The sequence below is a fragment of the Sylvia atricapilla genome, chromosome 1, assembly GCF_009819655.1.
Source record: "Sylvia atricapilla isolate bSylAtr1 chromosome 1, bSylAtr1.pri, whole genome shotgun sequence".
NCBI lineage: Eukaryota > Metazoa > Chordata > Aves > Passeriformes > Sylviidae > Sylvia > Sylvia atricapilla.
Window position 1 is genome coordinate 86,325 of NC_089140.1, and position 25,854 is coordinate 112,178.

Here is a 25,854-nt window from a genome sequence, read left to right on the forward strand (position 1 = left end):
GAGCTGAGAGCTCACAGACCAGAGTTCGGATCAGAGTTATCAGGCAGATCAACATGTAGTGCCATGGTAGGTGTCTGCTGCAGACCACCTGCTAAAGAAAAAGTAGTGAGACCACAGACAGCAGAAAAAATCCCCACGTCCACGGGCTCTGGTGTTCATGGAAGACTCCAACCACCCCGGTATCTGCTGAGGGGATAACAGCAGGGCACAAGAAATCCATGAGGGTCACAATGAAGATAAACTCCTAACATGGGCAACTGAGGAGCAGACAAAGAGAGGTGCTCTGCTGGACATGGAAGAACTGGTCAGGAACGTGAAGGTCAGAGCAGCCTTGGCTAGACCATGGGATGGTATTTCACGAGCATGAGAGGATGAACCAGGGTAGAAAACAGGATCAGAGCCCCAGAGTTCAAAAGAGCAGACTTTGGCCTCTTCAGGGGTCTTCTAGGAAGAATTCTATGAGTTACAGCTTTGGAAAGAAGAGAGTTCCAGGAGATCTGGTTGATTTTCAAAGATTGCCTCCTCCAAGTTCAAGATGGCTCATCCCACAGGCAGGAAATGAATCAAAAGCAGCAGCAAGCCTGCATGCATGAATAAGGAGCTCTTGACTGCCCTGAAACATTACAAGAGGCAGAAGCAGGGACAGGTGACCCATAAGGAATACAGAGACAGTGTCCAAGCGCACAGGGATGCAATTAGGGTAACAAAAGCCCACCTGGAGTTGAATCTAGTGAGGAACATGAAGGGCAGACAGATTTTACAAATATCTCAGCAGTAAAAGACAGACATGTGAGAATTATGTGGGCTTACTGGAGAAGGGATTTGCTAAGAATGAACACAGAAAAAGCTGAAGTACTGAAGGCCTTCTTTCTATCTTTCTTTATTGGCAAGATTGGCTGTCAGGAATGCCAGGCTCCTAAGACCAGTAAGGAAATCTGGAGCAAGGAAGACTTGCTGTCAGTGAAGGAATACACGATTAGGGAATGTTTAAACCATGTGGACATACACAACAGGTGAACAGTTTTTTTACTTAGAAAAGTTTGCCCAAAGAGCAAGTTCACTCCATCGCTGCAGGTATTCAGAAGTTCACTGAACTTGGTACTCAGCAAATTGCTCAAGCTGACCCGGCTCTGAAATGGGAGGCTGTAACACACAATCTCAAGAGGTCCTTTTTAACTTCAACCATTCTGTGATTTTATGGTTCTATTCAGGAAAGACTTAAGCATGACAAGTAACTCAATCAACTTGCCCAATCAATCTGCAGTAAATTCATGAGGAACCACATCCTGGAGGCTGCAGCAGAAACAGGGTAAGGACAAAACACCTGGAGTGCCTTTACCTGCAAGCATGTATGCCAGTCCAGCAGCAGTGATTGACAGTGTTTTCTGCCTTAAAAGGTATGCATTAGAGGGGAAAACAGTATGATAATGAAGGTAACTAATGCATTTCTATTTTGCTATCCTTTAATGCAGGACTAGGAAGAAACTACTGGAGTGAAAAGCAGGCCGTTGATGAAAAAAATTAAAACATACACTGCTTAGTAATACCTACACACAATACACAGAAATGCATTCAAAATGCTGCTTCTAAAATAATTTTCCCATTTGATCACTCTGAAATAATCACTGTTCCACTGGTGCAGAAGTTCTACTTCTGCATCCCATGCCTCATATTTAAAAAAGATAAAAACATCAAACCCTGTTTCAATCCTACTTCTGGTGCTAAATATGAGTTGGCTTCCTTAGAAGAGTATCACAATGGCTTTAGAATAAGTGGTGCCAATTATACATAATTTGCTTACTTTATTAGCAGTTCTTATGTGGTGGCTCTAGCGCAGATAGGCCTGTCAGTACCTCTGCACAATTCTCCTTTTAGACACCAGAAAGGGCTGCTGAGATGCAGACTCCTTGCATGTATGTTGTTTCCTGTTTTTCAGATTTGCGTGTCCGCACCTTTGAACAAACCAACATCAGACACTCTCTGATGCCCCTCTGGATAGCAAAAATCCTGCTTTCCTTAGGGGAGCTGCAAAGAAGTATTTAATGCTGGCAGTTAGGGACTGAGGAAGGAACTCCCCCGATGAAATAACACTGCACAATTAATCTATTTTACACAGGCAGCAGGAACAGTACCACACTATTCCAGTTCACTCCTCCTTGTCAGCTGCAGGATCATTGCACCTGAATGTGCCCACAGCCTCTGCTCCAGGCAGCAGCAGCGAAGAGCTGGAGCCTGGGCTGAGGAGCTCTGCACAAGCCCTCCTTGAGCACCCCTCCAGTCTGTTGCCATGAGAACAGATAGATGCCTTCCTGTTGCCAAGGAGACAGCCACTGCTTTTGGAGACTGTGCCCGAAGCATTTCGGCATCTTTAAGATCACAAGGAGTTTTACGCAGTCATAATCACCTCCCGCAGTTAAGCGTATCACTCATTCTCCCATTCCTATTTTCAGAATGTTTTAAGCATTTTGCTATAATATGTCAGATTATCCCTAATATCTGGTTTTATATCAACATTTAAAATGACACTGCCAACCTACACACCTCTGTATGCCTGTCTTTTCTCCTGTAGCTCTTTCAATCCACTCTCAGTGATGTGATGTGCAATAAACATATCTCCTTCCTGTGCACGGGCTTCCTGTGGTCTAGAATGGCACTTCCAGAGAAGCCAGTTGGCAAAAGGCAGCGTCCATCTCTCCTCTGTCTGCGCCACTAGTTTCAAGCAGGCCGTGTGTGTAACATCAGCAGGCTGTGTGCACTGGAGGTCCCCGGGCAGCCCCCGGCAGACTCCCGCCTGTTCTCGGCTGCGCGGTGGGAGCAGCTCCCGCAGGCAGGTCAGCGCGGACACTGTCCCGGCAGTCCCCTACTGCCCCTCTGTGGCCGCTCCGCCGGGGACAGCTCCTGCACCGTGGCACCTCTGTGCAGGTGCGATCTGCGCTGCAGCCATGCAGGAGGAGCAAGGTAGTTAGTTCCCTGGCTGCAGGATGCAGTACCCACTGCACTGCTGGTGCCACCTAATCCCGTGCCACATCCTCCCTGACCCAAGCCTTTTCCTCGTCCTTCTGAAAAGACTGCACTAATACTTTGGATCTGCAATTTGGGGAGGAGTGTCAACTGAAACAGGGGCCTGCTGCACCACATACCTGATGTGGGGAAGGAGACACAGCTAGAGGCTGGGCTCAGAGGAGCAGTGGGCAGCATGCCTCCTAATGGGGGAGCCTGGCAGCTTGGCAGGCTGCGCTTCTGGCAGCAGAGGGACCCCCTCTCCACCCTTACACCTCAATTTACTGAGCGAATGCAGGGCAGTGGCCGAAGAATGAAGGGGAACATGGCCCACTTACTAATTGCAGAATAAAATTACAGAATCAATATCATCAAATCCAACATAAATCCAGCACTGCCAAGTCCACCACTAAGCCACGTACCCAAGTGTTATGTCTACATGTCTTTTATCTTCCCTCTGGGAATGGTGACCCTGATACTTCCCTTGAGAAACCTGTGCTGGGGCTTCAGAGCCCTCTCAGTAAAGAAATATTTTCCAACAACTTGAGGCCGTTCCCTCTCCTCTTGTTCCTGTGCCCTGGGAGCAGAGCCCGACCCCCCCGGCTGTCCCCTCCTGGCAGGGACTTGTGCAGAGCCACCAGGTCCCCCCTGAGCCTCCTTTTCTCCAGGCTCAGCCCCTTCCCAGCTCCCTCAGCTGATCCTGGGGCTCCAGACTCTTCTCTGTTCTCTTCACTGAACCTCAATGTCCTTCTTGTCATGAGGGGCCCAGAGCTACACCCCCAGGACTGGAGGTGGCTCAGCAGCGCCAGCACAGGCACAGGCACTGCCCTGGGGCTGTGCCCACAGCAGTGCTGGTACAAGCCAGGTGCCACTGGCCTCCTACCCACCTGGGCACATCTGGGCTTGTGTTCATCTGAAAAAATACCCCAACACCCCCAATATTTTGTGCTGGTTTTAAGCCTGTTGCCTCATAATTTCATCACATGCCTGTGTCTTCTATAAAGTCCAAGTCCATTTGTGCTTTGCCTTTCCTCAGTGGTGGCTGATGATCTGTAGCACTTTTACCTTTGTATATAATTTCTTTAAAGAATTCTCACCTGCCTTCTCTGATGGAAATCTCTCCACCTCTCACTATCCTAATCGCTTTTTCTAGAATTCTTCTAGTTCTACAGTCACTGCATCTTAAGGGATACAGAACTCCACTCTCTCTTCAGAACATAGGAGAACCATGGATTTATATAATATTACAACAGTAACTTCAGCTTAGTTAATTCATTTTCTATAATATCTAACATCAAGTTTTCCATTGTAATCACTACTGTTAAGCTTGTGTTTACAGAGAACTCTCTAGAGAGATGCCAAGATTTCTTTCCTGAGCTGAAAGAGATAATTTTTGCAACAATGTGGCTACATTGGTAGGTTTATTTTCTTTATGCACTTTACATGTAGATTCATCCACCTGGAATTTATTCCGCCATATTATCATCCAGTTTTGAAACACTCTTCTAAGAGACAGATTTAGGTTCTACTGCACCAAATAACATCACATTATCATCTAATTTTGTTGCTTCATTATTTAGACCTTTTGAAATCGTTCATCATACACTAAGCACCAATGGGGAACCAAAAAGAGACAGAAACTCGACATGTATTCATCCTTCTACAGCCACCACCTTCAGCAACTCCTGGTGTCCCAGGGATTAGACCGATCCCGCTTACACCTCTTGAAAGCTCTGCCTGTAGTTTCCTAAAGGCTCATCAGTCAGTGGAAGTCTGCTCTTGGGCTTTGTCACCATGATCCCTTGACTAACAGCCTAACAGTGTCTCTTTTTCTGTAGCATTTTCCTCATTTACTTATTATCCCCTCTGCATGGAGAACCTGACTGCCTGACATTAATGAAGAAGAGGTGTACTCTTGCCTTGCACGTACCCTTACATTTCCTGGCAAAATTCACCAGGAAGTGCCAACTGCTGGCCCTGAGGAAGAAGAACCCCAGGCATCAGGACGTGCTGGGTGCCACTCAGTCCAAGAGCAGTTTGTCAGACAAAGACCCTGAGTGGAATAGCGAGGCAGCAGCGAGGGCAGGGCACCTGGGCTGCACTGGCCCCAGTGACAGGAGGGCATCCTTCCCCTCCCTGCAGCATGATGGGGCCACAGCTGGAGTGCTGTGCCCAGTGCAAGAGAGACACGGACATACCGGGAAGTGCAGAGAAGAGCCATGAAGATAGCAAAGGGACTGGAGCATCCCTGCTGTGAGGGAAGGCCAGGAGTGCTGGTACTGCTCAGTCTGGAGCAGGCTCAGAGGGGAGCTCATTAATGTATAGAAATCCTGATTCAGTGGTGCCCAGTGACAGGACCTGATGCCACGGGCACGAACTGAAACACAAGAGGTTCCCTTGGCACATCAACAAATAGTATTTACCCTGAGAGTGACAGGTTGCCTGAACAGCTTGTGGAGCCTCCCAGCCTGGAGATACTGAAAGGCTGTCTGGACACGATCCTGGGCAACCAGCTCTGCTTGACGACCTCCAGAGGGCCCTTCCAACCTCAACCCTTGTATGAGTCACTGCTTTTTCTTACTGCTTATGAGGAGTTTTCTTTATTCACTATCTATTTCCCTTATTGGATTTTATATTCTTTAGAAACCTGGCTGAAAGCCATTTTCAAAACACTGAAATGCAACATGGTGACAAGCCCACTTTTATTTACATAATGTATCAAAGAATTCTAATCCGAATGAAACAGGGACACAGTGGATAATAGAATAAGAACATAACAGACCCATGGGGTACATGTGTTTGTCTCTACAGAAGACACGCGGACTTACATACTTACACAGTAAGTCTTGAAACAAAAAACAGGACTCCACTAATTACAACTTTGTGTGCAATTTACATTTTTAAAGATACTAACAGGTGGGGATGGCTGCAGCACTAATTTACATTTTTAAAGATACTAACAGGTGGGGATGGCTGCAGCACTCAACAGATGCATTCACTCAGAAAATAAAATTTCAAGGAGTTATGGAAAGCCTGACAGACATTACAGAACATGGTATCAGTTTTTTATCACACTGCAGCCAGTGCTGGTCACATCTCTAAAAGCATACCACAGAATCATCACCATACAGATATAGAAAGACTAGGTACAAAATAATCTTCTTACGGAGAGGAACAGAAGCAGAGTGCCTCTTTATATTGCAGAGGAGGGGGAAATATACAGAATGAAAATTGTCACTGTGATGAAAGGAGCACATTATTTTGTAACAGAACTTGAGGATCACCAACAGAAATTGAAAACTAAGTTCAAAATGAATGAAATCTTTTTCATGCAAAATTGCCAGCCTGGGGCACTAACTGACGTAGGACTTGCCAAGAGACATTCAAGATGCAAAAAGCAGTAACTAGAAAAGGAGCATCCAGTTTTCTTGAACTTGTAAACCACTTGGCAAAACCTGTATGTGTCAAATGTCCACAAGACACACACCACCATTTACTTCAGAGGATGGTGGAGACTAAAAGTACCAGACAGTCCACGCCAAAGTTATGACAGCAGATGTTTCTCAGGTGCCCTGTCACGTTGCCTTAGTCCCTAGGTCTGTGCTGGCCTGTACACATCCCAGGGAGAGCCAGGCATGCTGCTCTTAGCAGTCTGCACTGCTTCACTTCCTTAATAAGATAGGTCTGGACCACCAAGCACAAAACTGGCACAAGAATTACTTATAAATCACAGACAGATACCATTGGACTAGAGACCTTCATTCACACAAGAATGCTAAGCATTACAAGAACAAGCAGAGGGGCTGGCATGGCCTTTAGAGCTTCAAATCCTTCCTTGCCCCAAGTCAGCTTCAATCTGCCAAAACCCTTAACAGATAATTGTCCAAGTTCCTAAACCCTCCACTGATAGAAGGTCTACAAGCAGTATAACACATTTAAATTTCCAAGAGTTAAGCAGCTTATCTTCGTAGAAGGTATAAGGCTAACAATAAGGATCAATGGAAACCAGTAAGTGCTCAGTAAAATATGGGTGTCACATGATCCAAAAGTTTATTTTAGCCATAAGATCCATTAATGTGTAAACAACCATGATCAACGCAGATCAACACCAGGCTTCATGGCTGAGGTTGATGCCAAGGCTTTGGCTTCTCCTGTCATGGGGTATTCTTTGATTAATACAGATTACTAAGGAGAGACAGGATTCACCATCAGCCTGAGGACCCTGGTGTGTGTGTTCATTCCATGGACTTCTGTATGTACATGTTCCTCAGATAGTCTAGGTCCTGATCTACTCCTAGAGTGGGCTGGACTTCACTCCCCGTCCCTATCTTGACATTCAGGGACTCCAGAGACTTAGGAAGAGCAATTACAAGTGAAAACTGAGCATGAAAAAAGTTGTTGAACCAAAAAGTTCTCCATTTTGGTTGTCACTAATTCTCCATCTCATTTATTAGGGGAACAGATCCTGGCCACGTGGGCTGCCATCCCAGAAGCAACCTGTGTCCTGGGCTGATCCTACAGCATGGACAGCATGTGGGGCAGGGGGAATTACTCCTGTTTGCTCTTGTCAGACCTCACCTGCAGTACACAGTACAAGACAAACATGGATCTGGTGAAGCAAGCCCAGAGAAGGCCACAGAGATGCTCTGAGAGCTAAAGCCCCTCCACTCTGGAGATGGGCTGAGAGAGACAAGGGTATTCAACCCAGAGAAGAGAAGGCTCCAGGGAGATTTCCTTGTAGCCTTTCTGCCCCTTTCAAAGGGGGCTTGTAAGAAAGACAGAGACCTTTTACCAAGGCCTGTAGGACAGAACAAGGGACACTACTTCTAAACTGTTTTAAAGAGGACAGTTTTAGATTAGACCTAAGGAAGACATTTTTTACAATGAAGGAGGTGAAACACTGGAACATGACTAGGTGATCTGTGAAGGTCCTTTCCAACCCATACCATTCTATCCCTCTGTAACCTACAGTGAATGAGCTTTGTACTCTCTCCTGCAACTGCTCAGACTGGCCCCTGTCCACACAGTGTGATGATCAGCCTGCCAGCCCATTCAGTTACTACATGGCTATCCCTATGATCTCAAAGATCACACAAGAATAAAACTCCTTAAGTAACCTTCCACTATGTCCCCTCTCTACCTTGAAAATGGAAAGCTTAACAATCTGCAAGTAACATTTTAAAATCATTCCTCACTGGTCTCACAGCTGCAAGCACAGCTCTTCTGTTCCATGTAGACACCACCTTTTAACTGTAAATTCTGCCCATTGCCATGAATCATAGTATCTTGCCAGGGGAAAATGATGGGTTTAAATCTTTAAAATTAATAAATATATAATTTTACAACATCATACTTTGTTTGGCCTTGCAATTTCACCAAGTCCAGTCAAATTTCTTTCACATCATAGACTCATAAAACGTTAAGGGGTTGGAAAGGATCTAAAGATCATCAAGTCCCAAGCCCCTCTGCCCCGAGGAGGGACACCTCCCACTAGACCAGATCACTCAAGGCCTTATCCAACCTGTCTCTGAGCACTGCCAGGGTCAAGGCATCCACGACCTTCTTGGGCAACCTGTTCTAGTGTCTAACCACCTTCATAGTAAAAAATGTCTTCCTAATATCTAACCTAAATCTCCCCTCTTTCAATTTGTACGTGTTACTTCTTTTCCTATTACTGCAGTTACTAACAAAGAATCCCTCTCCAGCTCCCCTGTAGCCTCCTCATACACTTCCACTCTTCTCCAGACTGAACAGTCCCAACTTTATCAGCCTGTCACCATAGGGGAGGTCCTCATCAAAAGCATATTTGCAAATCAAAGGCCACATGCTGAAAAGTTAAGTTTACACAATTTCCCACTTCAATGCAATAGCTGTGCCTGTAAATATAAAAAAATATAACTGGAAAATTGTGTTTTCTTTTCTGCAGTTTAGGATCTTGAAAGGAGCTGAACTACCTTTAAACAAGTAATTTTTAAAAAGTTATTCACAGGCAGAGAGCAAGTGTGCCAAATCTGGGGGTAAAAAAGGTAGAAGATACAATGCTGAATAGAATCTTACACTGACATTCTTGGAGCAGGCAAATTCTTCAGTCTAGCTAAGGCCTTCAAGCTAGCTAAGGCTTGCTAAGGTTCAGAGAGAAAAAGCTTCTATCCCTTGCTTTGGGCACTGATCACAGACAGACACAGACACCACCTCCGTGCCAGCAGAGAAAACAGGGAAGGCTAATGTCCTGGGATGACTTTGTGATGCCTGTATCCCCTGCTGTCTCTTCTGTAAGAGGCCAGAAAGGAAAGGATAGGAGGTTTGTCTATAAAACTCTGAAACCTATGAATGCAGTTTTTTTAAAAAATGGAAGGAAGACTAAAATAGTTTTCCATAAAATTCATTAGGTTCTTGTCCACCACGGAGCTGCCAGTGCTCTCAAATACATACAGGTACGGAAAGGACAGTATCATTGTCACTTCCACATTTACTCAGTGAACATTGGAAACAACTGACAAAGGCATCTCAGGCTGTCAATTCACACCTCACTTGAGGACCTCTGAGGAACACTCCCTGAACAAAACCTGTTAGCCAGTGTCTGCATTATGAAAACACTATGAAGAACACAGTGCAACCTTGTGAGCTAGATGAAAAGGCACTTAAGATGTCGCTACCTGCTTGGTTCCATGTACCCAGCACATTCCTGTAAAAATGCAAAACCTGGATAACTCCGCTGGTATAACACCCGAACTCTTAATTCTTTACAGTTTAAATTAATAACCATTCAATTCCTCCAGCTGCATCTTTCCACAAAAGATAAGCTCCTGGAATGCTGTTCAAGTCAAGGAGAGACTACCAAATTCCAAGTGTTAGCACTCTGCTTGGAAACCACTGTGGCAACACTTTACTGAACAAGGAGATAGCGCCGAGTGATAAAGAGAATGGAATGTTAACATTAACATCTTATCTTCATCAAAAAACTGAAGGCGTTTTCATACATAAGCCCTTCTAATTCCAGTGAGAATGGTTATAACCAGGCTGTTTCTTTCCAAAGCAAAATAGTATGCATTTCTTCTACCACACAATCTATACTACCACTGAGGTGACCTGTCCTGGCTGTGAAGGATGAGAAGTCACCAAGCCAGGTGTGGCAAAAACAAAAGTCCCCTACAGGCATGCTGTGTACTGGCTGGGAAAACAGACAGGTAGGTTACAGGTGGATATTCACCATGGAAGCAACAAGAAGAATGCAAGTGATGGTAGAAAATGAAGATGTGAGTGGCAGATTTCAGCACCTTATCATGGAGATGACCAATGCTCATCCAGCAGGTACTGGAGAAGTCTTCCTAGCTAGGAAGAGCTGATTTAAACCTGCACTGAGAAGCATGGAACCCCACAGATCAATAGGCACCTGACAAGAACTAATGATGTTTACTTGTGGCAAATGAAGTCATGAATAACCCCAAAGAATACCAGCTACTACCACCACTACTACTACAGCTAATACTCCTTTTAGCAACTGCACCCTCCAATGTCACTTCCTCTGAGCCAGTCCACTCTGCCAGATCAACATCTTCTGCCAGCACTAGCACAAACGATCACCGAAGTGACCAGCCATTCAAATGACCAGTTCATGTCAGCAGCAGCAGGCTCGTATCTTAGGATTTCTTTCACAACACACCATTTCCCATATGCATTTTCCATCCCCAGTACAAAGCACATCTTTCCTGACTAAAACAAGTCACTTTTCAAAGAGCTAAAACCTACCTGTACCAGACAAGGCAGCTGAACACCTGGAGTCACATCTGTGTAGACGAAGAGGAAGCAAGAAACTTATCCTGTGGATGGAGCAGGAGACCAGACATTATGTCATGATAAATTAGCAGGAGATGTTCTCATTGACCTTAAGCAGGAACAGCTCTAAGACAGCAGGCTGAGGATGCATTTGGATCCAGCTCTGAAAAGAGAAAGTACATATTGGGTGAGAGGGAAGTAACATACAATAAAAATAGCATTTCCTAGAACAGCATAAACCCATGTGACACTTCATAAGCAGCACAACTTGGGGAAAAAAAGAGGGAAGAGAAGAGCAAGAAAGGGAAGAGGAGACTGACATAGCAGTTTGGGACTTCTCTGGAGACTATGCAAATGGGTGCATGTCCAGGCTGCCAGGACAGCAGTTTTGCCCAGGCACACGCCCATCCATGTGGGCTTTTCAATTTCTCCACAGGACCCAGCTTGTATTTGTGGAGTGACAAAGGTCACTGCTTGTCTGTAACCTGTTAACTTTTTGAGCAGGCTCTGATAAGAACCACAGGGTGGATAGAATTGGGCCCTTGGAATTTGCCTGTCCCAAGAAGCAAGGGTATCTTCTCACACAGATGTTCTCAACCTTGGGAAGGCAGGCCAGTTTAGGAACATTTGCCCAGTCAGCTTGCTTTCATCATTAAAAAAATCAACTCCTTAACTCAAAATCAACTCCTACCAGAACACTGCAGCATTTTATCAGGCACAGTTAGCTGCCCCAGTAGGATAGGGAGAGTGTGGCAGACTGGATTAATTAATGATCACACAGATTTAGGGCATAGTCAGGCAGCTTCAGTGCCTATATGCAATATAGGTCCCAAAGAAGATGAAGCAGGCCAAGAAGGAAAAGGGACTTGCTCCATGGGAAGAGCTGAGCCAGCTGCACTGCACATACAAAGCCCTGCTGCTCCTGACAGCTCTGTACTATAGCTGATGAAGAGAAGCAGCGTTATGGCAGAACAGGTGTGAGCACCAGCACAAACAGCATTCCCAAGCATAAGCTCACACCTAGCCATGCAGCTAGAATCAACTGTTCAAAGAACAGACAGGCAAGAAAGGGAAGTATGAGCACTGCAGTGCCAGCCTGGGCAGTGGCAGCAGCATGAGTAGAGCAGGTAACTCCACCAGGGACAGGACCAAGACTCTAGATCTAGTGGGGTCAGGAAAAGGGAAGAACAAAGGGCAAAAAGAAGAAAATGGTGGATGCTGCTGAAATAGAGCTGTAATCAAGGAAGAACAGAGCCCAGACACGCAGGGGCTGAGGAAAGCACCACAGTGGAGGCAGAGCAAGCGAGAAGGGAGAGTGCATGAGGTACAGAAAGGAACATTACTGCAGCACTGAGGAAAAGAAGGAGAGCAAAGGCTATGTCCTCACCCTGCCTTAGAGGCAAGGCCAAGCTGCAAGTTCCTCCTCATAGAGAGGTCAGGGGATTCAGCAAGGGAAGACGGGCTCGTTTCGCTGGTGGTGTCCCCATGGAAAACAGCAGACTCTTGATTGCTCCTGAGACAACACCAATGAACTGGTTATTTTCAGAAGCTGCAGGACTTCCTTGAATGGGTGGTAGAATTAAGTCAGTCTCTCCAAGAAGGGCAGTGCTGACAGCACCAGGCAAGGATAATGCACACTCTCCCAGATCATGCTAACTGGTGAATGACGTTGCTTGTTCCTCAGTCCCCTATTTCAATTCTACCTCAGTTTCTCTGAGCAGCATCTTGCATTCAGGGATGCTCCACAGACCACGGTAATGGAGTAAATGGAGAAGAGTTCAGGCTTCAGGGAACAGGAGGGAGGGAAGGAAAAGCAATCTCCAGCAGCAAATGCCTGGTGCCAGATTGAGATGGTATGCATGTGTGGGAAAGTCAGATATTCCAGAAGGCCACGCAGAGCACCAGTCTCCCACAGACACGGATCTGTTAGTCCTGAGAGAGTATCTCGGACCATGCATCTCCCTCTGAAGATGGAAATGAGGGCGTCTTAGAGGCAGCAAGTCAAATACTCTCTCAGAAGCTGCCATCTCCTGTGTGAAGGCCGGTTGTTCCTGGAGCACCAGAGACAGCAGTCAGTTAGATGCAGGGCAGCGCTGGGGTGTATCCAGGAACAGGGTGTTAAGAAGAGGACCCTCCTCTCCAGAGATGCATGGCCCCTGTCAGGGCAGGATGGGGAAATCCAGAAGAGTAATAGTGTCTCCCTCGGTAAACTCAGTCCCTGCTAAAGGAGACCCTCCCGAGGGGGCCTGCAGCCCACATTCGGGAGCGGCAAATGAGCACTGGGCTCCCCCTTTCTGCCTGCCTCCCCCAGAGAGCCGAGTTCCTGCAGGGCAGCAAAGCGGCCGGGGCTCGGGGAGGACGCGGGCCCGCGCTGGGACAGCCGGCGGGGCCAGGCGGGCGCTGCACCGCCTGAAGCCGAGCCCGCGGGGGAGATCCGAGATCCGCCGCCAGGGCGGTCCAGCCGCGGCCGCACGAGGCACCGCCGGGCGGTATCGGCGACGCGCGGGTCCGCCCGCACTCCACCAGGCTCCCGGCCGGGCGAGCCCTGAGGGCAGCGAGCGCCCGGGCAGGTGCAGCAGCGGCGTTGGCCGGGGTCCGTGCCCGGCCCGGGGGTACCGCCGGCGTGGGCGGCCCGCAGAGCCGGGGTCCGTGCCCGGCCCGCGGGGCCCGGGGCAGGCCCGGCCGGAGGGCGGCAGGGCTGAGGGGCCGCGCGGCGCTCACCGTCCCGTCCGTGCTCCGCTCCCGCCCGCGCGCGGGGCGCCTGCGCGGCGCTGCGGACAGCGGCCAGGGACCGTCTGTAAAGTGCGTCTCGGCCGCCGCGCTGGGGGACGGGTCCCGCACCGGGAGAGCCCCGCACCGGGAGAGCCCCGTTCCAGCCGCGCCGCTGCGGCGGGAAGGCGGTGCAGCCACGGCCCCTAGCCCGCTGCCAGCCCCGCGGGGGCGGTGCGGCGCGCAGCTCCTCCCGGGGACAGGTGGGTGCGGCGCCCACAGCCTCCCAGCCCCAGGGGCCGCTCGGGCTGTGCCGACTCGACGGCGCCCGAGAAAGGGACGGGCTGGCTTTAGGTCCGCCGCCGCCACAGCCCCCAGCCCCGCCGCCCCTGCCTCCGCCGCCACAGCCACCTCCTTCTCTCCTCGCCGGCGGCCCGCACCACCGCCGGAGCCCCCCGACTATGGCAGCCCCCGAGCCCCGCGCTCACCGCCCCGCACTCACCGCCGCCCCCTGCCGCCCCCGCCGCCGCAGCCCCGGGGCTCTCGCAGCGCTCCCGGCCCGCCGCCGCAGCCTCTGCGCGCTCCGCAGCGCCGCCTGCCGTCCCCGCGCTGCATCGCCCCCGGGCCCGGGGCCCGCCGCAGAGCCCCCGCCCCGCCGGGGCCGGCCGCACCTGCCCGGGGCCGGGCACCGCCGCTCGCAGCGGGCCGGGAGCGCTTCCGACCGCTACCGAGCGCGGCTCGCACCTACAGGAAGCGGGCCGGGGTTCACCGGGAGGCAATGAGAATTCCTGTGGCGATGGGGACGGTAGGAGCAGGATGAGAGAGCAAACAGGCCGGGGGAGCTCTGAGGCACGTCCAATCCTTCAAATTCAGAACCGGCCCTGAGCTGCGACCCACTATCCGCACGCTTTCCCTTGTGTTAAGGAGCTGGTGACTCCCGGGAGGATGAAGATGAGGGTACTGGGCCTGGCGGGATGCAGGAAAAGAAAACTTGCTTCTTCAACACCCAGGGGGAGATCTCTGTGACCTGCACTTTGACAGAACAATTAGAAGGAAACCCCATCGTGACTTGGCAAAGCCTTGCAATTCCTCATGTGAATGAGGATAGAAGTTTGGACAGTATGAGCACTGACAATGGATACTTTGGGGTGATGCTCCACGGAGCTATGAGGGAGCAGTGAAAAGAACTGAGCTCCACCTGCAAGGAGCCAAGCAAACCTGACAGCTTCACATGCTCAAAAACAGTGGATGTCTAAAAGATGAAGTAAAACATGCTAAAGAGCACAAGGGGGTTTAACTCTCAGTGGGTGTTTTCAAGGAGGGACTGTACATGCTTTTGGCTTTTTCACTGTATTTTCTGTATCATATTTTCAAGCTTTTCCCTACAGTTATTTTTACCAGCAAAACACTGTTGCAAATGGAAAATGAGTTTCTGTGGTGCCTGTCACCAGAAAACTGCCCCTTTGAGAATCCATGAGCAATGGTTCAGCATGCATGCTGAGAAGATAGGGTAAGTGCCTAGTACATCCAGGAAAGAGTTCAGAATGGGAGAGGGTGACTGCCTTGGCTGAAGTGCAGCTCCAGGGAATGGTGACCCCTGGGACAGTGGGGCATGAAAACATCTGGTATGGTGGGGTTCAGGCCACGACTCCTGGCTTGAGACCCAGCTGGCAGCTGGCACCTGCACACGCTCTACAGTGATGTACAGAATATTTCACTGTGGATGTGTGACAAGGCAGTGCTCAAAGCCAAGTAGAAGACAGCAAGCTCCTATGAAAAGAACCCTTTGTGCTGGAGTTCAGAACAGAAGAGTATGCTGAGCAAGAATACCTTGCAGTGGCTGGGGAAATGTGCACCTGTTAAGGAGAACCACCTGTCCTCTATCTGCTCATCTCATCTGACCAACAGCAGCTCCAGAACTTCTGTGGAACAGCTTAGACCATCTGCAAGACCTGGGTTGCACTCTCCAGTGTGCTGGGAATTGGCTCTGCAGCACTCTGGGGTGAAGCAGCTTGTGAGCTGTGACTGAGTGGAGGACCTGCCCAGACAGACCTGAACTGCTGGTCAGGTGTGTCCCAGGCAGCAGAGGGGAGGCCACCCCAGGCAGATCCCCCGAAGGGAGGTGGGCTACTTCCAGGCTGCATGGCAGAGGGACATCATTTATATTCCAGTCTGGGGAAGACTGATGGGCACCATGATCAGGTACAGTATCTGAGTTCACAGCATCTGGGTTTGGGGGTTTGTTAAGTATACTTGTTTATTTGGGATAGAGTAGCAGCCCTGACACACATGAAAAGGTGGAAAGTCTATTTTTACTGGTTTCTTGAAGTTAAAAATGCAGCTGGGACAGAATCTTCTTGTGTTTCTAACATAAACTACACATCCTTCTCTAGGATCAACAGATTATTCCAACAGGATATGTCAGTCAGTCTAAAATACGCAGTGGATGAAATTACCTTCACAACTGAAGACAAGGGAAAAAAATATCCATTGCTGTGGACCCCAAAGAAAGTGAAGTATATGCAAAAGTAAACACACCCAGTGCGTGTTGGGGAAAGCACAGACACCACATAAGGGTGTGCATTTCTTCAAGGCTACAAGATCAAACATGACAATCACAGTAATTTCCATGGTAATTAACTTCCTGGCCAGTACGTGACCCCATTGTAGTACACAGACTCGGTATCATGATCCTCACATAGTTCATCATTTTTGTCTGGGCTAAAGTGCATCCTTGAAAAAGATCTAGTCTTTTTCAGCAAGAGAGACAAAAATGGTGGCACAGAGTCATATCATAAGCACACATGACTCCTTTACCCTCTCTCTGAGAGGGGCCAACACTGTCTGCCTAAAAAACCCCATAAAAATAGGGTAGACAAAGAGGACTCCCTCTCTGGCAGTTCTAGCTCTTACAGATTTGTAATTCAGAGACCTGCTGTGCCAGAGACGTTTGCTTTGTGTTTAACAGCTTTTAACAGATTTCTCTTTTGCAAATTTCATACAGTGACAGTCATGAAATTTAAGGCCATGAAGGACTTACTCTACCCACTTACATTTGATAAGTAATTTCACATTTGCCTCCAATGATCTCTGCTACACAAAGCAAGTAAATTGTAGCACGCTGGAAAAGTTACCGCTCCAATTCCACTGGCTACACACTTTCAGCACTGAAAGCATGTGCCTGTTTACTTTGGAATCAATCAGTTGCAGTCATGCCTTACCCCTGAACAGTGCTTTAAGCTAAAGACTGCTTTAGTATCCAGTGTTTTCATTTAGTACCTATACTCACACACCCTAATCAGATCACTCACGTGTTAAGAGTTCGTAGAATCATAGAAAGGCTTGGCTTGGGAGAGACTTTTAAAGGTCATCTAACCCCACCCTGCCATGGACATCTCCAACTCATAATAGGGTCAATAAGGTCACTCCAAGTCCCCTTCAACCTGGCCTTGGAGACTTCCATGGACAAGGTTCTTTGGGCAGCCTGTGCCAGTGCTTTTCCAGCCTGATTTTAAAAATGGTTTCTCTTGCATCTAGTCTGCATCTACCCTCTTTGAGTTTAAAATCATTAAATCCAGTTTAAAGTCATTATCCCTTGTCTTACAACTACAAGAGTTCTGCATCTCACATTGTAAAATACTTCTTACCAATCTTCAGATAAGTTTTGTGAAACTCAGATGTTCCTCTTCTTTTCTCTGTTCCCTAGAAGCCTTAAAAGTAGGCTGTGTGCTATGCCACCAGGGCCCTTCTGGCTGTCTCACGTCAACAGCATGTTTCCTCCAGATTGTCTACCTGTTATGTCTTAAATCTATGCAGGGCTGGGACAGAGCCTGGATTTTAGTGTCTAGAACAGTGGAAAAATGAAGCTCCTTGCACTTTAACTCATTCAATTTCTTTACAAACTTACCTTTTTTTAACATGCAGTCCTCTCTGAAGGAGTGATACACCATCTTCCCCAAGCATGGAAGTCTGCATTTTACTGTTCTAAGACAAAAGTCTGTGTGAAGAGCCTTACTCTGCTACACACTATTTTTCACTATTATCTTCTCTTCATGACTTTACATAATATGCCAATTTTATTTGCAGAGATCGTATATTTGCTTCCAAATAATCAATTAAGTGTCAAACAACACTGGCTGGAGAATTGTCCCTCAGGTTAAAACCAGATCCCCTGCTTATGGATTGGGCAGTTTGCTGGCAGTATTTTCTGCCTTTCCTTTCCCACAAAGCTGGATTGTAAAAAATAGAAGAATCAGCTTCCAGCTTTCCTCAGCTTTCTCCCAAGATACAAGATGCTCTTAAGGATTTTAAGTTCTGTGTAGTGTTGCATCATCACCTGATATGCCCTGACAGAGGCAGGGATTTGCCAACAAGTTGTCAATATTCCTGGCTTTTGAGTTACATCCATCAAATCTCACTATCCCGTTTCCCATTATTATCTTCTCTAATAAGAACTCACTAGTGATTCTTGCTTGCCCTATATCATTTCAAACCCTTTCCTTTAGCAGCTTGTTGTACATCCCAGACATCCCCACCTGTCACATCCCCTACAGCTCTCAGACAGCCAATTCCTGCATCTCTCACAGATAAATGCTCAGCCTGGTGGCATGACACCCACCGTGTCCCTGTGCAGATCTGCTGCTTACTTAGTTTCTTGCAGCACCCAGTGTCCACTGCTTCCAGATGTTATATACAACAAGAACCCAAGGAATTCTTGGATATTACACGGTACTGAAACCTACAATTACAAGTTTTGCATCCTTGCCAACACCAGGATGTTATTTTTCATGCACCAGAATCTATTTTGCATTCAAGATGAACACACCATCCCCAAGGTGAGCAGCATCAGAGTTTTCACTCTGTCTATCTCTGCCATGGCACATGGCATGTGCTCCCACCTGGCAGTGGCTGCATCCCAAGGAGACATCAACCTGAGCACACACAGGCCTGTGCTGCTCACAGGGCAACAGTCAGACCTGGGTTTGCTGCACAAACCCCTTGCCCAGCAGACAGTCTCAGCCAGCTTATCATACAGAAATGCCAGTGGGCAGCTCTTGGTCATGCCCAGCCATTCTACCACTCATATGGCCTCGCCTTTGTCTAACAGTGAGGCAAGAAATTCTCATGCAAACATCCTTTCTGTCTGACAGCAGGAATGATGAACAGAGTTGTTACCTTGCACTCTTATCATGGCTCTAATGGCAAAAAAGGGAGAACCAGCACTGCAGGGGGGTCTGCAGGGCATGCTGGGTGTGGATCAGAGGCCCACACCTAAAGGATATGAGATGATGTACACTATTCTATTGTGTTAGCTCTAACACATTCTATTTTAAATAGCACCCTATACAGCCTGAGTGTCTTTCCTACTTGGATCACAATGGATCAGGACCTCCTCGTGCAGAACAGCCCTCATACTAATAAACAGTTTCCCAGGTAATTTCCCTTGTCCTCATTCTGTGAATATATGCTTAGATGTTTGATATACATAAAGCTTTATAAAATAAGGGCCTTGGTAACCTTGTAAAGTCATGGCTCAGGCCTGCTACTTTGGCTCAGTACAAGAGGACTGTGGGAAAGTGACTCATCTGAATTGGAGGTAGAAAAACAAGTTATATAACCATTACATGTTCACATCATGGTGGTTAGTTGAATTACATTTGTTATGCTAAAATGGAATGTAACTGATAACAGCCTAACTGCTTAAAAAGGCCTGGTTTTTGCAATAAAGGGCTTTCCTTTGCACCTGCCTGGGGACTCTGCGTTGCTCTGCTTTGTACACTTAGCAATAAACACACATCCCCATAAGGCATGAGATCTGTGTTCTTCCCATGTAAATGTAACCGAGATATGCCTTACTTGTTGAATAAGCAAATCTGAGATTTCTATCCAAGTTGAACCAATGTTCCTGACTTTGAATACTTCTTTTAAGCTTTTCTAATTTTTCAGCATCTCTTTTGATGCCAACACCAGACCTTCAGCTCGCTCACCTCATGAGATGAGTGCAGCAAATACAACCTCTCTCCTTCAGCAGTGATGAACAGGGTCGGTCACACTTGCCAGCTTATCACATAAATTCACAAGTTCATATCAGCATTTTAGGCTTTGATTTCTGGGATGTTGGCTGGAGATGATACTGGGAAGGTGAAAAAGTAAAAGGATTAGTGGGGTCCTGATGGATACCAAGCTAAATATAATCCAACAGCATTCCCTCAGAGCAAAGGTGGCCAACAGCATCCTGGGCCTCAGCAGGACTGTGGCCAGCAGGTCAGGAACAATGACCTGTTTGCTCAGCACAAGTAAGACGGGCCAGGAGTGCTGTGTCCAGTCTGGGCTTCCCAATACAAGACAGACATGGACATACTGGAGTTAGTCCAGTAAAGGGATGTGGAAATGTTAAGAAATGGAAATGTTTGTCCTAACAGTGAGACTGCAAGAGCTGGGACTGTTTCATCTGGAGAACAGGCTCAGGGCAGTCTCATCCATGTGTCTGTCAGTAATGGGAAAGTGTAAGAAAGACACAAACAGCTGCTGCTCAGTGGCCTCCAGTGACGCTGAGAGAAGCAGTGGGCACAAACTGAAATGCAAAAATTTTCATTTAAACAGGAGAAAGAAGTTTTGAACTGTAAAGTTACTATGCACTGGAACATACTGCTGGGAGGGAACATACTGCTGAGTCTCTATCCCCAAGATATTTAAACTGGAACCACTCTGCAGCTCGGGAAGAGCCAAAACCACCAAAGCGAAAGTGGTTGAATAGCTTTGTCCAGCTAAACCAGACAAGCTCTATTAATGCTTCTGGAAAAAGTGAAGCACATAAACACACAGGAGGGTGCAGCAACAGCCCTGAGAGTAGCACAGTGAAGGCAACTTTATCCAAGTACACAGCTCATACTCACTCTCTCCCTGCACTGCTCAGCAGAATTACATAGTTTTAAGTAAGGTCCATTCTACAGCTTGTTTACCTCCCTCATCCCAGAGGCTGCAAAGTTTACAAGTGACGACATTACTCTGCCTGGAAAGAAAATTAAATTTATTTTTAAAAAACCCAAAACAAACCAAACCCATTCTACTGAAACAGCCTCATTCCATATCCCATGTGCCTCAGAGTGGGTCTGGGAAAGTCCTCCTCCCTTCACCTCACATACCCTTCACCCATGGCAAGGCTGGGAAGGGGATGGAAAGTGCCAAGTGTTAAGGTGCTGAGAAGCTCTTGATGTTTCTCATCTCTCAAGTGCTGTTGGCCTGTTCCTGCTCAAAGAGGGCCATGGCTAAATGTGAGCGGGATGCAAGTCCTTCCAAGTTACTGAGCACACAGCGGTGGTACAGCTCCTCACTGAGCCGGGGATTGCAGCTTCTCAGTGTGTATTTCTGCACTAACCCCGGCTCCACAGCCCTGAACAGATGCAGGCCAGAATAGTGCAGGAAGACATCAAATACCTCCATGCTCTCCAGTACCTCATCTCGGTCCAGGATATCAGCTGCAAGCTTGGTACGTGCTGTCATATAGTCAGAATTATAAAAGCAGGCCTCAGCAAAGGAATGTCTGTCAAAATGCCCATCTCTCAGGAAGTCAGTGTTGGAGGATGCTGTCTGCTCACCACGGTACACCAGTGCAGGGTTGAACTCCTGGAAATGCACAGGGAAAAAGACCTGCCAATTGCTGATGGTATTCATGCGGCAGCGGTTCAGAAACTCCATGTTGATTTCTGTCCAAACGGTGGCCAGGAAAAACAGTGTGTCCACAGGGTGCTTCTTCGAGACTATATCCATGAGCTTCACTTGCGATGGCACCTCTGTTTTAACACTAATCCACGGGATTTTAACTTCTGCATAGCGTTTCTCTAGCTCTCCTACCATGGCTTTGACTCCAGCAAAAACATCCACCTGACCAACTCTCTGGGCATCGTAGGGATGGTAGATAAAAAGCAAAGTCAGCAAGGCATTATCATGCGTGTCCAGTGTGTTCATAGCAAACATATCCAGGAAGTTTGCTACAAAATCCAGGTCCTGCACTGTCAAGGGAAGCACCAGTTGCACCCTTGTGGCCTCTGTCACATACGGCATGGGAATAATTTCCACCTTACTTAAGGGTCGTACCAAGCTCACTCGCTTGGCCAGAACACGGCTGTGACCCTTCTGGGTGGCAGCCTCCAGGAGCAGGTCCAGGGTGTATTCCATGCCCCGCGTGGGGTCGAAGCGCCGGTAGCCATTCAGCAGCTGCCGCTTGCTGAAGCGCAGCAGGGGCTGATAGAGACGGTTCAGCTGCTCCACGGCAGACTCGATGATTTCACTGACATCTGCCTTGCTGGCTCCAGACAGCTCACACTTTGGGGAGCCATCAGGACAGGAGAAGAGGTGCTGCTCCGTGAAGTAGTCCCAGCTGATTACCTCAAAACGGGACTTTGGAAGGAATGGGGCGTTAATGCCCACAGGCCAGGTCACACCCGCCTCACCTGCAGGGGTCAGTGCTGTCAGGTTCCTGATCTGCATCTGTGCAAAGAGAGACAACAAGCTGATTGCCACCATGTTCTCTAGGAGGTTTAGCCCAGCTCCTCCCCAGCCCCACCTCACCACCTACAACTGTACAAGGGTAATGTCACACCAGGAGTTTTGGGTAATCAGAAGTGATATCAGAAGTGCTCTTTCTGAGACAATGGACTATAGCCTGTGTATGACTGACAGTTGCTCACAAATAGAAGCAAAGATCTTCCTCCAGTGTGCTGAAAATGAAAGAAATCTGTTTGGTTGAGGAGTTTTTGCAGGTAACCCTCACCACATACCTGAAGGTCCTGGATCTCCTGATAGACTCTGTCCAGCTGGATCCTGCTGAACTGTTTGTGCAGCCGGTACATCAGGGTCATGTCAGAAACGGGGTGCACTGCAAGAGCTGCTTGGAACTCCTCTTCTTCCTCCTTCTCTGGTTCAGTATTCTTGGCCAGTTCATAAGTGTGATAATGCTGGCCCTGAAGCAGACAAAACCCAGAAAGACTGGCATGGAACTTGAGCGCACAGAGCAGCTTTTCCTCACCCCAGACACACATCTGTCCCTCTTTCCATACTTACTGTAGTACCCAGAAAATAAATTGGGTAAGTTGTCCCTCCCACCCTGCACTGCATTCCCACTTGCTTCTCAGTACCAACATCCCTTTATCCTGCCCTCAAAAAAACCTGTGAACCAGCCCTGATAGTAGGGCTGAAAATTAAATCCTGTGTGTGCTCTCTCCCTCAACATCCCAGCTGTGATTCTCGCCTCCCCCGTGCTGCCATAGCAGAGAGTCCTTCCTTCCTCTGCAACTCACAGCAGTAGCTCACAAAAAAAGCCACTTGAGAAAGAACAGGATTCTGGGCTTTATCAGGCTCTGCTAACACAAAACCTGAGCAGGGAGGTAGTACCTGGAGCTGGGAAACACAAGTGATGCCAAGGAAATCAATGATGCAACGACCCAGCCACTCATCTGGGCGCACACTGAGGATCTCATTGCGACAGCTGTCCAGGTGTGGGTGCAGCTTAAGCAAGAGGCTACGGGACAGCAGGTAGCCAAAGCCCCCGTGACAGTATCGGGCATGCTCATCTCCCCCGATGAACTCCTCCGCTCGGCCCAGGTACACATCTTGGTTAATACTCAGGTGTGTCACCAGAGCCTTGACCTGCTCAGCCTGGGCATAGGTGTCATCCTGCATGATGTAGAACCAGTCATAGTCAGAACCAAAATGTTGATGGATATAGTTCATGGTCTCATACATGAGCCAAATGGGCCTCTCATCGCCGTGGGCCACCAGCACCATGCCATGAGGCACCTTGGCGCTGCGCAGCCCCGTGAAGTACAGCAGGCGTGGGAAGTGGTGGGCCACTGTCTTGTTCACTGCCACTGCCAGTGTGTTCAGTGTGGCCTTGGAGGTCAGCACAGCCACAAACAGTCTCTCATGGAATCCCAATTCTGTCTGGATGTAGCGAGTTCTGTAAAGGAAGTACATACCTACATGACAAACAGCTGGAGGAGAAAAAAAATCAAAGAATTATGGTAACTTGGGATAAGTCTTTAATGGCTGGGATTTACCCAGGGCAAAAAAGTCAAGCCTAGTCATAGAGCTCTAAGAGAGCTCTATTTTCACTACTGAAAATCCCATTTTGTAGAAACACTTGTTTCCTTCAAGATAGCTACAGTCTCACATCTATCTCAGCTAGAAAACTGTGCCAGTGCAATTAAAATTAAAATACCACAGAGGTAACTATTTAGAGCTTAGTACACGGTGCAGCTTTGCAGGTATGCTCAACAAAAACACAGGAAAGATTGTTGAGGAGTCTCTAGTGCTGGTGGCTGAGGTACACCAGCTGCACATAGGACACTGGCTGCTGGGAGATCCCTGAAGCCTCAGGCCATGAGCCAGCAATGGGTGGTGGTCTTTGGCCTCACAGACAGCACAAAGCCCTGCAGGACTCAATGAACAATGAGAAGACTCCAGACCAAAAACCACCACTGGACCAAGGGGCACATAAGAAAACATATGAAAAGAATATGTTTTGTATCCTCACAGAGACTGTGAGGATACAAAAGTCCAGGGGTCCCTTTGTTCAGGGTCCCTCTGCAGAGGCACCACTCTGAGCTGTTATGATGTTGGTGCACCACAAGTGAAATACTTAGAAAAGCCAAGGGACTCTCCTACAGGAAACCTGAGGCCAAGGAAACTTAGCTGGCAGTATGAGCATCGTGTGTGGAAGGAGCTGAGCAAGGCACCTCTTGGGTCACCAGAGCTGTAGGTGCAAAGGAGCCTCGGTCCCAGCAGTAACAGCCTAGGGCAATGCCAGTGTGATGCCCAGAGAGGCTCCCGGATGGTCAGGCAGGAAAATCTCCTTAACACATACACTACAATTAACACTGATTAAAATTTTTCTAACGAGTAGACTAGTTATAATAAATTTAGAAGAATAATTTAACATGTTGTATTAAACATGAGTAACAAAAAAACCACAGAATCTCAGAATGGTTTGGAGACTGTTAACACCATCTAGTTCCAACACCATCTAGATCCTGCCACAGGTAGGGACATCTTCTGGTCTCCAACCCCTGTCTAGCCCAGCCTTGGACACTTCCAAGGATGGGGCAGCCACAACTTCTTTGGGTAACCTGTGCCAGTGCTTTGCCACCCTCACAGGAAAGCCTTTCTTCCTAATATCTAATCTAAATCTACTCTTATTCAGTTTGAAGTCATTCCCCCTTGTCTCATCACTCCATGTCCTCGTTAAACAGTCTCTATCTTTTTCAGCTGCTCCCTTTCTGGTAGTGTAAGATTGCAGCTAAATCACCCTGAAGCTTCTTCTCTCCAGACTGAACAATTCAAATTTTCTCAGCCTTTCCTCCACCCTTCTAATAATCTTGGTGGCTTCCTCTGGATTCACTCCAATGAGCTGATGTCCTTTTTGTGTTGGGGACCTCAGGGCTGGATCCAGCACCGCAGGTGGGGTCACACCTGAGTGGGGCAGAATCACCCTCCCTCTACTGACAAGAAATATTCTCATTCTTCTTGGACATTTTTGCTGCCTTTTTTCCCCCTCAGGTTAATTTTTTTAACATGTCTCTTACATCCCTTAAGGTAACAATCTTGGCCGTTGCCTTCGTGCACCACGGTCTTACTACACAAGTTATTTTAAATAGCAAATCTCACCTTGAACCTGTTCACTCACACGAAGATTTAGCAGTTCCCACGTGAACATTTTCCTTGAAGGAAATCCAAGCCAGAAAAACCATAACTTACCTGAGCACTTTTTTGTAAGGCTTGTTTGGGTCTCTGTAATACGGCACAATCCGGGGCCTGAAGTCCTCGTAGCCCGGGACCGGCCTCCCGTCCGCTGCCTCAGGCGGAGCCCCACGGGCGGGCAGCGCGGGCGGGCCCGGTGCCAGACAGCGTTCCTCGGCCGCGCCGTGGCTCCAGGAGGCGCGCAGGAGGCTCAGGCTGCAGCCAAGGGACAGCCCGAGCAGGAGAGGCAGCGCGGGCCGCAGCGCGCTGAGGACCGCGCCCAAGCGCATCGCGGCAGCTACGGCCAGGCCGAACTCACGGGGCGGCTGCAGGACATGGCGGGCGCTGGGCGCTCGGGCGGCAGCGGTCCCGCGGGACGGCGGCCCCGGGGCTCTGTTACCCACGGACCGGTGGAAGGACAGAGGGCGGGCCGGAGTTCGGGGACGAGAGCGCGGACAGTGACGGCAGCTTCAGCCCGGCCGCGCTCCGCCGCTGCCACCTCACCTGCCACATCGCCCCGCGCGCTTCCGCTTCCGCTCCACTACCGTCGGTGCCTGGGGCCGCTCCGGCCCTCGCCGCCGGCGCCTCTATGGTAGCTGCGGGGGCGGGGCCGGGCCGGCGCGCGGCATGCTG

The 25,854-nt window shown here is 48.6% G+C and overlaps 2 protein-coding genes and 1 long non-coding RNA gene across 4 annotated transcripts in view; all 3 read right to left on the reverse strand.

Moving 5' to 3' along the window:
* SMARCD3 (SWI/SNF related, matrix associated, actin dependent regulator of chromatin, subfamily d, member 3) overlaps positions 1-12,862 on the reverse strand; it is a 73,575-nt gene extending 60,713 nt beyond the window's left edge. Inside the window, exons 1-2 of the mRNA XM_066341300.1 lie at positions 12,164-12,862; positions 10,750-10,939 (exon numbers count right to left, since the gene is read on the reverse strand). The gene's annotated coding sequence lies outside the window, so the exon portion shown is untranslated. The remainder of the gene's footprint in view (positions 1-10,749; positions 10,940-12,163) is intronic.
* Positions 12,863-14,819: 1,957 nt separating this feature from the next.
* On the reverse strand, positions 14,820-17,539 carry LOC136375677 (uncharacterized). Its single transcript, XR_010746102.1, has 2 exons — positions 17,393-17,539; positions 14,820-17,277 (listed from the first exon to the last, which is right to left on the reverse strand). It is a non-coding gene; the product is annotated as an uncharacterized lncRNA (long non-coding RNA).
* Positions 17,540-20,494: 2,955 nt separating this feature from the next.
* CHPF2 (chondroitin polymerizing factor 2) lies at positions 20,495-25,764 on the reverse strand. 2 transcript variants are annotated; one of them, XM_066341312.1, is made up of 4 exons: positions 25,240-25,764; positions 22,879-23,443; positions 22,266-22,448; positions 20,495-21,975 (listed from the first exon to the last, which is right to left on the reverse strand). In XM_066341312.1, exons 1-4 carry the CDS (start codon positions 25,509-25,511, stop codon positions 20,713-20,715), a joined length of 2,283 nt encoding a protein of 760 aa, XP_066197409.1. In that variant the 5' UTR covers positions 25,512-25,764; the 3' UTR covers positions 20,495-20,712. The 2 variants fall into 2 exon arrangements, with proteins under 2 accessions (XP_066197409.1, XP_066197418.1); XM_066341321.1 differs by having other exon boundaries at positions 22,879-23,477; positions 25,240-25,361.
* Positions 25,765-25,854: the final 90 nt, after the last annotated feature.